The 12,766-nt window shown below is 39.2% G+C and overlaps 1 protein-coding gene across 1 annotated transcript in view; it reads right to left on the bottom strand.

The window, feature by feature from the left end:
* Positions 1-8,149, bottom strand: part of NUBPL (nucleotide binding protein like) — an 89,670-nt gene extending 81,521 nt beyond the window's left edge. Inside the window, exons 1-3 of the mRNA XM_032187648.1 lie at positions 8,050-8,149; positions 6,991-7,138; positions 1,323-1,357 (exon numbers count right to left, since the gene is read on the bottom strand). Coding sequence (XP_032043539.1) covers positions 1,323-1,357; positions 6,991-7,138; positions 8,050-8,133 — 267 coding nt within the window. The 5' untranslated portion in view covers positions 8,134-8,149. The remainder of the gene's footprint in view (positions 1-1,322; positions 1,358-6,990; positions 7,139-8,049) is intronic.
* Positions 8,150-12,766: the final 4,617 nt, after the last annotated feature.

Here is a 12,766-nt window from a genome sequence, read left to right as displayed (position 1 = left end):
AAACATGGAATTAAAAACTGTGAAATATCAAGATCAGTTGCCATTACAAACAGCACACATTTCATATAACAGCTTTAACACTTCTTATCAAGTATGATTGATTTTATGGAAATCTTTAAAAAACCTTTTACAAATTGTTACAGGAAGTGTGCAGAATGCATGCAAACTTCACTCCTACCTGTTTTATTTTACTCATCTTTTACAACGCAAGAAGAAAAGGATGCTACATTTACCAGGTCAAAGTACTTGTGAATACCTTGTTTTATATCACTTTGTAAATATTTTCTATGTTACACAACATCAACTATGAAGCACTTTCCAAGTGTCATTTGAGAATTCAAACAAGTAACTCCCTGTTAAAGTTGACTGTGACAAGATTCCAAAGCCATGCTTACTATGTATTCCTAAATAGTAATATCTCATCTGAATGAGGTGCTTCCTCACTTAGTTTTCTTGGCCCTTGCGTAAGATTATCAATAAATCTGAACTTTCATCATACATTAAAAGCTTCACTGAAAACCTTTGTGGAATACTCTTCTAAAGGCTACACTTTTATTTTGTATTTACTAGCTATTTGGGGATTCATACTTTATGAGTAAAAAATTTGTTTTATATACCCTTCCATAGGAAATCATGAAAAAACTTGCTTCGAAGTTTACTTATATATCAATGTACACAATGGAAGCACCAGGTGAATGTAATGAAGATGCCTTGTTTTTTAACATTAAATAGGTCCCACTGTTTATATTCAGTCTAATTAACATTTTGGGTTTTGCAATACCAAACTGGGCAATGATATTTTGTTACATAAAAAATGGATTTCCAAGCTTCAGGAAAGACATACAGCTCCTTCCCCCCCCTTAGCCCTTTATATTTCAAGTATTTTTATACATGAATTTCTCCTGAAAAAGTAAACCTGTACAGCTACAAATAATGCTTTGGACACCACCCAACAATTACTCATTTTTTCCAAGTCAGTACTTTGAAGTGATAGAATTTATTTATTATGGATCTCCAACCTGCACAAACATCCTCTAGTACATCTACACATCCTTGGAGAATTGCAGTTGAAATCAGAGAGACACAGTGGAAAGTGCACAGCGAAACCCAACCCAAAGAAGGATGAGAGCCGAGTCGTTCATCATGCTGTACAATATAAACAAGTTTACATAAACTCAGAAGTCCATAAAAACAAATAAAGAAATTAACTGCCAGAATAAATACTTAGATTTTATGTATGTGACTGCCCCCAGCAGTAACCATTTTATTTATGACTTACACACTTGTTTAACATTAAGGCAGATAATTAGATCTTCACCTACCGAATCATTTGCTGCTAGGGCAAGGGCTATATTTACTGCAAGAAAAAGAAGAAAAAAAAAAGATTAAGTACAAGAGAATTTACTTTCTAAATATTGATATTGTTGTGGTTTCTAACAAGAGAAAACAAAGATAAATCACACTTGTTTAATAATCACATTCATCATCTTGATTTTTAGCTTCTTACACCTCTGCAGCATTACTAGTTTCAATGGCAGCAGCACTCACATTTCAATCCATGCTTGCTAACGACCTCACACTAACCTGCAAAAACCTACAAACTCTAAATTTCTACAGGACACTGAGATTAAATTATAATCTAAGCATTTTGCCAAAGGATAACGTTAAGAAAAATCACTGTTGACTCTTGGAACTAGACACTACCATAACAATAAAAATGATTCTACCATAGCTAACCTCACCATGGTCTCTAGTTAACTTTTTTTTTTTTTTTAAGATAGAGATTAAATACGCATTGTCCTAAACTATTAAACTACTCTGACCAGAAATACACTTATACCCTTTTTCCATTTTCATATATCATGAGAAATTGAAAATTTTCTCGAAGAAGGTGCAATGTATGCTTTTTGCTCGATTTGTATGTCTGAAAATAGTCTCATCTACCCTGAAAGCACCTGTAGCAACTAAAGAAACAGAGTAACAGGATGAAGCAATTAACAAATCCAACAGTTTGTTTACAGCTCTGTTTAAAGCATTTCAATCAATATTTAACTCCTGTAACTAGAAAGCACATAGAAGAAATAGCACCTTTTAATGGTTCACCAGCTTCAACTACCTTTTGGAAGATCTCCTAGAAATATCAATATAACCAAACAGTAGGCATTATACTCCAAACAGTAACATGTTTAAAACAAAAAAACACTTTTGCATGTAAGGTTTTTTTTGCTTCTTTACATGTTGTTGTATCTCAGATGACAGAGAATTTTAAGAAAGATAAGCTGCAGCCAGCCTCTTCTACTGGAAGAGCATGAGGTTACTGAGAACAAACTGTGGAAACACTCCCAGCTTAAAGAATGCAGTATGGAAAGAGGTAAATTTCTTTAAGCAAAATAGCAAGGAGGTTAGTAAGGAAGATTATACAGCTCTCTGTAAGGCACACACATGCTCTGTTCACTCCTAAACTGATAAAGCAATAGGGATTTTATTCTTCAGCCTGCAATTTAAGTAGATGCTTGATTAACTATCCCCTGAACCAAGCAGAGAGAATTTATCTTCTGAACCTTGGAGACTGATCTACAAATCACAGCTAAGACAATAAACATGCAAACCAATGATTAAATAAATAACACAACTGCAATTCATGTTTGAAGAGGCACAAAGGAAGCAGCAAGTTACTCCACATACTGTCTTCATAAGTCTATGACTTGTGTTGTTGTTTAACCCAGCAGGCAGCTAAGCACCAAACTGAGTGGGATGGTGGACAGAAACAAGGGAAAAAGGTAAAACTCCTGGGATAAGATAAAGACGGTTTAATAGGACAAAATAGGAAGGGAAATTAAATAATAGTAATAATAAAAATACATATACAAAACAAGTGATGCACAGTGCAATCGCTCACCACCTACCAAATGATGTCCAGCCAGACCCCAAGAAGCTGCAGCCTCCCCAGCCAACTCCCCCAGTTTTACTACTCATCACAAGGCCATAAGGTGTGGGACATCCCTGCAGCCAGTCTGGGTCAGCTGTGCTGGCTCTGTGCCCTCCCAGCTCCTGGGGCTCCCCCAGCCTCTCCGCTGGCAGGGCAGTACCAGTGAGAGGCTGCAAAGTCCTTGGCGATGTATGAGCACAGCTCTGCAACAGCTAACCTATTGTGCATCATCAGAATTATCTTTCTCCTAAATCCACAATACATCACTGGTCCAGCCAATATGAAAGCAATTATCTCATCCAAAACTTGGACAGCTTCATATGTCTACCTTCTTGTCTACATAGAATTACCACGTATAAAATTAAAGTATGATCCACAATGCTTCTTCAATAAAGGGTATTTGACTACTAAACAAATAGAAGGAAGTCAGTGAAAATAATACAGTGGGAAAGTCTGAATTTATTAGATGGATATCTGGCTGGACACAAGGTACCCTTTCGAATCCCAGCTAATTCTTGCATTCAATTGTCTTTGTATTACCATCAGTTCCCAGAGGGTTTAGAAATGCAGCACAGGACCCTAACCCAACCCTAAATGTTTACATGGGCCCTCACAGTGGAATCCCAATGTAATCAGGACTGCAGGGCAGTAGAACATATACATTCAAGAAGTCCAGTACTTCCTCCCACCACCCCAAAACTTCATAGCACAACGCAAGCAGTCTCTGCCCATCCTACACAAGCCAACCAGTATCCAGAAAGACACATAAGGAGATTCTAAGTTAGTCTTCTTGATGTCAGTGCAAGTCTAGGATCGTTTATTAGTTTGGACTTTTTAACTTCCAAACCCCCCACTGGCCATAGAAGCACCACAGTTGAATTCACTGAATATTGAGCTAACACCACCAATAAAAGTGCTTGGCCCAAGATCAGACATATACGGAGCCATGGGAATGCATCCACATTTGTGGCACAGTTAAGCTACATCATCAATAACATAACTCAGATGAACTCCTTCTGAAAGTTAATTTTGAAATAGTTAGATCTCCCTAGACAACAAAATATCTTAACTTGTAAAGAAGGTCCACTACCAGAAAACATGTTGGTCCTGCAAGAGAGAACAAATGTTATCAACCTGCTTGCCAAAGCACACATTTGTGTCCACATTGCTCAGATAAATAGATGGGGATTTTGATCTCTACCTTGAAAGGGTGAGTTTCAACAACAGTATATCCTGCCTGCAGAATAAAAACATACAAGAGGAAAAAAGAAATTACATTTGGCAACGCATTGGCTTTATCAGTTCTCCTGAACAATAATGAAAAATCTCATCCCAGTAGCCTTTGCTGGATGTGTCTCAAAGTTCAAAACAAAGTATCAATAGTTGTTAATCCTGCTGTTCAAAGAAATAACTGTAAAAATTATTTTTCCACAGTTTTTATTTATCTGCTTTATTTTGTTTTTATTATTCTTTTATTATTTATTCCAGCCATTTTTCCCCCACTTCCACAGTTGAAAACAACACAAGTTTCAGTAAATAAGAAGCTTCTACTCTTTCAAGCCTACACTTTGAACTCTTCACATGACAAGATGAATTTTCTACCATGCTCTCAACTTAGAGTTATGTATAAAGAGGGAGCAGAAAAGAAAAGGAAAAAGAAATTGAAAGCTTCAGTTGGATTGAGGAAATCTAGCAGAACACTGGTAAAAGAGGGGAACTTGACAGGAGGTACAAATAGAGGAAAGACAGAAATCAAGCAAACAAAAAACCTCTTACTCGACAAAGATTACCAAAACAACCAAAAGCATCTAAACACAGACTGAAAAATACTTCTTCCTATAAAACAATTTCTTCTTTTAATCAGTGACTCCATTGATTTCAAAAGCACAAAAAGCAACAAAGAATGTAATACTAAAGCTGTATGTGACAGGCAAAAAGAATTACTCAAAAGAAACACAATGATCGATTGAAGAATGCCCCTGACAAACCTGACCCTAATACATAACCGCTCATCTTGACAGGGAGATCTGGAACAACTGAAACACAAACCCATAGAGGGAAAGGAATATGAACAGCCTTGACATTGTTTCAGAGGGATGCAGATAAGGCTGACAATACTTTATGTGGTGTTTTAGAAATTAAGAGGTGTATACCACCTCTAATTACCACCCTCCTTCCTTTTTCAACTCTTGCTCTCAAACTGTGTCAGCAGAGTTGTCACCGAGCACGTTCCCCATAAGCCTCTATTACTTTTTTCCCCATACATATTACTTGATCTTCAATTGCTCATCTGAACCATTTAAGGCTTTCTTATTTTTAAGACGACTCTAGATTCCTCTTTCTTCTCAGTACTATAAATAAATGCATTCATTAACAATAGGTTAACATTTAACATTAACTAACATTTGAATTATCACTTAGCTCTCTTATTTAATGTCTGTTGAATCCTACTTTATTTTTAAATGAATGGATAAGAACTCCCAGCTCTTTAAGGGTTTTTACACCTGTTGTACTTTATGTAGAAATCAAATACAGATTACAAACACATGTACAAACTACATACAGAAACCAGTTAGTGGAACTTAAATCAGCACATTTGTTTGTAAAAGTGAGGGGGATAATGTATTGTTCAGATTACGTTCAGTTTGTCAATCTGTTGACATACAAATAGCTATTCAGTATTTTCATTAACCTGATAGAACCCACCAACAAATTATAACCATCAACCTTACATCATTAGGTAACAGAAGCATCGACTGTTTTGAATGTCTTCATACAGGAACGTGTACACTATATACATACAGACATATGTATCCTAGGTATAGGATATTAAATGTGCATCCTATGTATAGGAAAAAATGCATTCAATACTTCCACATGTATTTCCCTTAAGTACAGTTGCTTTCACTATGGGTAACATATTTGTATGTTCTAGAATTTATTAGCCAGCCAGTCCTATTCAAGCAGGGCTGAAGTACAAACTACAAAATGAGAAATTAAGAATTACATCAATGTGTAATTCACAGCAAATGGAGATGAACAGAAGACTGTGCAAGTAGACAACACGCAACTGAAGGATGACTCTCCTTTCACAATCAGAGTAAATTTGTTTTTAAACAAGTTCATAAAACTTTAGAGATCTTTTATGTTACCTTCAGTGTCACCTTCGTTGAATTTCAGGCAAATTTATACAACACTAGTAACCCATGTACCATCTTGTTCTATGACTTAGGAACCTACAATTAGGAAAACTTGAATTCAAAGCCTAAGAGCACAGATGAGAGAAGTCAGGAGTTCAACATGACCCAACAGGTTCTTATCACTTTGCATGGTTTATCACTACTGTTTCATCTCTTGTTATGAGAAGTCTTCACAAGTAGTTGAGAAGACTGGACAGTGACCTGATACTTAAACCTTCTAAATACTAGCATATTGATATCCCCTAATGTCTATAGCAACACAGTGGAGCACTGTGCAGGTACACCTAGTCTGCTAGCGAAGGAGGAACAGTACCACTACACCAGCGTGTAATTCCCTCCACCTCAGCTTACTCTTATGTCAAAAAAGCAGCCTGTCCCAGGACAGCACTGCACTGTTACAAGTACATTATTTCAAAGCTGCCTGCTCAATTGGCACCCACTTGGCACGAACAGTTCCTAAATTGAAGACCTCTGTACCTGTATGGATTTTCAAAGGCTGCAATGAGACTTCACAGAGGTTGAGGGCTGTTAGTGGGATTTAATTAGAAGATTACACCACTGCCTAAATACTCCTTGGGAAATATTATAAAGTATTAAAAAACAAACAAACAAGAAAACCTATGTTTTTTGCAACAAAAAGCTTCAGTGTTACTTACATAATACCACGTGGGGGTAGAGGGGAAGAGGGAGAGTATCAAAGCACATTTCTTTGAGGCACTGAAATAAAGCTTAGTGATCTGTCAGGTTTTATTGCTGCCAGCTGAACGCAATTCAAAAGACACATTAGCATATAAATATTTATACATCTATTACAAAACAATAAAAACACAACAGACTGCACAAAAAGAAGAAAAATCTTACCTGCTGCTGTTGATTTCCCAACTCCCCCTTTTCCAGAAGCCACAACCAGCACCTGCTTAACTCCTTCTATGGGCTTTTGCTTTGGCAGCCCTCGCGACAGGATCCGGGCACGTTTGTCTTGCAGCACCTCATCCCTGGAGCTTGAGGACTAATAAAAAAGAAAACAAGGACGCATATATGCACCAGAGTGCTGCAGCTGCGGTATCAAACCTGCAGTTTTCGTGGAGAAAGTTAACAAGCATGAACCAACCTGTGCTCCGAGATAATTTCAGTACTGGTGCAAAAAAGCTTCTTGTGTACAGACTCTCCCTAAAGGAGCCTGGTTCACAGCCAGGCTGGCTTGAAACTACCTGGCCTATTTTAAAGCAACCCCAGAGGGCACTTTGTTTGGAAACCATTAAGTGTGGTTGAACTTAAACCTTAATAAATAAATAAATAAATCAAGGCTCACAGCAAACTAAACCAAAACCCTGTTCAATAATTTGGAGGCTTTTGAAAATCAGGTTCAGATTACTTGATTTTCGAGGTCCTCAGCGCAATCAGCATTTCCCTGAGTATCCCCACAACCAAAACCATGACCCACGCACCTGCTTGCACGAGCTGTTACTCCGCCACCTGCAGCACACCCGGCGGCCAGAAGCCACCTGCATTTTCAGCACAAGGTCACGAAAACGAGAGCCCTCGGGCCGGGACCCAGCAGCCTTTCCCCTAGCAGCACCGCCAGCACACCGCGCAGGGCTGGCAGCACAGAAGGGGAACAGACGGGAGCAGCTGGGGATGTGCCAGCGGCTCCACACCACCCCGCTTGCTGCCCGCTTGCTCCGATGTAGGGGCACCGCCCCATATTCCCCCTCGCTCCGGGAGCCCCCCTACGCCGTGGCAGCCCCCAGCTTGCGCCAGCCAGGGCTTCACGGCAGCGCCCAGCGGGTCTCCCCCAGCCCCACTCCCCAGCGTGCCGGGCAGCGCGGCAGGGCACTCCGAGCCCCGGAGGCGCCCCGAAGGCAGGCGGACCCGCACCCCAGGCTGAGCCGCTGGGCGTGGAGCTCCCGCTTCACTCACCGCGGAGCCGGAGGACGAAGCGGCGCAAGCCCCGCGGCAGGGGACGCGGGCAGCGCGCACCGCCCGGCACCAGGCAGCGGCCATGGGGCTGCTGCTGCCGCCTCCCCGCCGGGCGCGCTGAGATGGCGCCGCCGCGCCGCGCCTCGGCCCGCCCCCAGCGCCCGACACGGCCCGGCATGGCCGCCTCCCCACCGAGGCCTTCTCACAGCCCTCCCGGGACGGGTTGAGCCCCTTAGGGGGGTCCCGGCCGGTCCCCGCTGACAGCCCGCCGTGGTTACAAACGGCACGGAAGAAAAAATCGCCTCGGCCTGGCTGGGCCGAGCCGGGGAGCCCCGGCTGGCTGCTGCGGCCGCCACGGAGGGGTTGGGTTTTTTGGGGGAGTATTTGGTTTGTGTTTTTCTTTTTACACCTACGGCGTTTCTACAGTTTGTCAGTAGTTTTTCCAAGTCCGATCTTCATCTCCAAAGTGGCTGGCTGGCCAAGACCTCTTGGTCCCTCCATGGTTTCCATCATCATCATCAAATACAATAACTATGTTCCAGCTAAGCATTTGTGTCGTTAGTTAAAAGAACAAATAGACATGTAGCCAGGACTGGTACCACTTACTTGTCTTTGTAATACTAATTCAGAAGCACTGCTAATTGTTCTCCTTAGGGTTTTAGTTTTCCAACCAGCACATACCTATCCTCCAGCTTTCGCCAATACCACATTTCTGTTCCTTACATCACGGGAGATTCGTTTAAAGCTTTAAGATGAGCAGCATCAGCTGCTTCTCTCCTGTCATCAAGGCTCGGAACCATGTTGTAGAAGGCAACGTGAAGGGTTTGATGCAATTTCTTCTCAACGATTCCATGAATCGTCCTTATTCATCTAGATGGTAGTACAGAAGTAATTCCAACCTTGTCAGTTTCAGGCCATTAGTTCTCAAAGGTAAAATACAGTGTAGATAGTGTCCTTTGTTGGTATCTCTTGTACCATGTAACAGATCAGGGGATCTTGCATCAGGTTAAATTGTTATTATAAGAAACACCGCCTCCCTTTCATACCAGGCAGAATTTTCATCACTCATTTAATATTTTTTTTGGCTTGTATTATTAAAAGTACTAATCAGGCATTTTGCTAAAAGCCACCATTTTCAAAGGCTTCTTCCAGTGCTCAGCAGCCAGAGAAAAATTACAATGATAAAAATACAATTTTTGCTATCCTTTAAGTGCTTCTCATTCAGCCTTTCATTTTTGCTGTAACCATTTGAGCATATTTTGCTTAGCTAGCACACATACTTGAAGAAGTCAAATTGTTTCCCAATAATTCACCCTAGTGCCAAATCAAAATGCAAAAGGATACTGAAAACCAATGAGCCACTTAATTTTGAAACTATATTAAAGATCTACCTCAAGGGCCTTTTCTTCACTGCCCTGGGAAACCACATTACCTTGTTCCATGCAAGAAATATCCATAGTTATTTTTCCTACCGTGGGTGGTTAGAGGCAGTGTTAAAGTGCAAAATACTACACATGCCGCAGAAATGAAATCATCAGTGCAGGATCACTGGTAGGCATCCAGTTTACCTATCCATCCTTACAAAGTCTGTACTAAGGAAAAAAAAAAAAAAAAAAAAAGAGCAAAAAATCCATAGTATACTCTTTGGTTCTGAGAATAACTAACACCAACTGCAGCAATCCTCACTTCTTTTTTTTCTTTTTCCTTTTGAAAACTCTGATCGAGCACAAAATAAAATTGATTTTTAGAAAAGTATGCTGAAAGAGTTTTCCAAACTGCCACCTAAGAAAGAACGGTTTTCAATATCTTGCTTTTCTTTTAGCACTGCTTTAGCAATAATACAGGAGCTAATATGGCAGCATGTTATCTTGAATACGTAATGAAGAAATGGCTATGAGAAAGAGATTAAATTTGCTCTGAAATAAAGAAGGCATCTCCAAAATACCATAATTGCTTTGGGCTTTCTATTTAAATTTTAACACTTGAAAGTAATGGTGCTTGTGTGACATCATCCATTACAGTTCACATACAGTGCTAAAATATGAGTCCAGGAAGATGCAACCAAAAATTAACAAAGATCTTACTGCCAGACATGAGTCTTTATGGAAACTACAAACAATCTCTGTATTTTTCCAAAATTCTATATTGGATTTTTCAATAGTTCAACAAAATGAAAAACACAGTATTTATTTTTTTTATGCAAATTGATATTCTGTTCCTTAAGTAAGCGTAAGTAACCATTTCAAGCTACAGCTGCCCTCGTGTCATTCTCAGACTCTATCATTCCCCTGTGGGGTGATGGCAACAGGCAAGCTTTAAAAGAAAAAAAGAAAAAAAAAAAAAAAAAAAAAAGATGAAACAACTACCAATGTGAGTTCTTTCCTTGATCTTTGCTCTGCTCCTCATGCAAGTTAAAGAAACTTTTTTGCTAATTTACTTTTTCCTAATTTACTTGATACCAAACCACATGACCTCATCCAGTGTTGGCTTGGTATGTTTGAGGAGAGTCCTTGTCTCCCATGCTATTTCCCCTATTTTTTTCATTAGAATTTCACTTTTTCCATCTTCTTCCTGCCAGGCTTCAGTATCAGGGCCTGCAACTGACATGGAGACAGTTACACTCACTCCCTGCAAAGTTAATTTCACCCAAGGGATTTAAACAGATTCTGATTTCAAATATCTGTGTAAAAAAGTGAGATTTACCCGTGGTAATATATGGAATAGTACCTTATTTAAGAAGCAATGTTTTGTTCATAATATATAGTAATACTTGAAACTGCAACATACTGACAAGCACAATGAAATCATAGAAGAAACAGTAAGAATTTATTATTTTTCTTTATCATGTGCATTAGTATTTCTAGTAAATATAAGACCACAAAACTAGTTTGATTGTATGTGAATGCTTTGCCAAACTTTTAACTGAAAAAGAAATTAAGTTCTCTGCTTTAGTCCTGTTTTGCAAAATGAGGAAGAAAGTCTGCCACAATTGAGCCCAATTTAGTTTGTGTATTACTTTTGGACATCGTAATCAGTGCAGTCCTTCACAGTCAAGAGGAGATGAAAACCTTATTTAAATTATGGCTACATTTTTCTGAAGTCATTCATCAAGTTCTTCAGGTTAATATTGTGCACTATAGTAACAGCTACATTGCAGTGGAAGTACGGCTGATGTTACAGCAATTTTTCCAGCCTTGAGCAAGCAGTGCAGAAAATTAAGAGATTTGTTGAACACACCCTTCAGTAACAAAAGCACATAATTTTTTCTTAGGTGTATATATTCCTTGCATGAATGTAACTATCTCAAATGAATGATATTTCCATACTTAAAGAGGAAAACAAAGGCTTTGATGACTTTTTCTTCAAAAGGTTTTCCTATTCTTTGCCATGTTTTACAAACATTGAAGGAAAGCTGACACTTTGCCCTTTCCCTTCCCTTCCCTTCCCCTTTCCACCCTTTCTTTCTTCTTTGCCCTCCCTTGCCTTCCTTCCCTCCTTTCCTTCCTTTTTTCAGTAGTGCCAATAAATTGCAGTTGAAGTGATAGAAGGAGTCCTTTTGTATTAGGCATCATACGCAAATAAGAGTTAAAATGTTCACTACCCTCAAGTTTCAGTAAACCACTTGACACCTCTGCTCTCACTGAGTCTTAATGGCATTCAGGCACAATTTCAGTTTCTGAAATCATTTTAATTCTGCTCTTCATTCATTTTCTCAATCATAAACTTGTGTTTTACAGGAAGTATTTCTGTTAACATCAGAACACAGAGCTTAAATTAGTTTTGTAGAGCAAATTAATCCAATTTGAACAATGAGGCTAATTGAGAAATTACATCAATTTTTAGTGGGTTTTGTATTTACTATTTATTTTTAAAATCTGGCTCATGTTCCAAAGTGAATTGGTTTGATTCAGTTTGCTCTGTGACCATTAAATACTTATCTCATCATTCCCAGTACATAGCAGTGCAAGACGTTTCAAAAGGGTACCAATGTACTTTGGGTGTATATAGACCAGTTACACAATTATGCCAGTAGCAGCCTGTTCCAGATTGTTTCAGTGTACAGAGGCCAATCTCAACTGAAAATAAATGTGCTCCAAGAATGTTTTTTACATGGTTTTGAAGCACTACATGTAAAAATATGAGGCACTCCACAACTGTGAAGGCAGAGCAGCTGATCCTTGGAATACCTGTTTCTCTCATTAATCCACAACCGCGAAGGAAAGCAATTCTTCTTCATGGTTTTGCATTCAGCCAGAGGCAGGTCCCTGAAAATAATCTAAGGTTTCTGATCTCTAATCTTCTGTGCTCAAGTGTTACTATTATTTATCCATAATTTAAAATTAAAAAAGAAAAAATAAATAAAAAAATAAAAGATAGATAGTTCCTCAGATTTTTAATTATGCTAACATCTTCTAATGCCAAACAGCAGGTTTCTTTAGGCAGAACAGAGCTGACATTCCTTGCATAGACAGTTAAGATAGGCATAACTTGCCTATTTTCTCCTGTATAGCAAGCTTAGACCAAGGAAAATACAGCCTAAACCAAAGCACCTTTGAAGTTTAACATTTACAAGAAGCAAGTTCCTCTCAGTTCACAAAATATATTTTTGATTTCTTTTCCATCCCAGCTCCCAGGGCACGAAGAAGAGGGACTTGGTTCAGTTTCCTACAACAAAGTAGGTCTCTTGTTGTAATGGACTCAGACATAGGCAATTTTC

Source organism: Aythya fuligula, chromosome 5, assembly GCF_009819795.1.
Source record: "Aythya fuligula isolate bAytFul2 chromosome 5, bAytFul2.pri, whole genome shotgun sequence".
NCBI lineage: Eukaryota > Metazoa > Chordata > Aves > Anseriformes > Anatidae > Aythya > Aythya fuligula.
The sequence above is the reverse complement of the archived record's forward strand: the minus strand, read 5'-3'. Positions and strand labels throughout refer to the sequence as shown.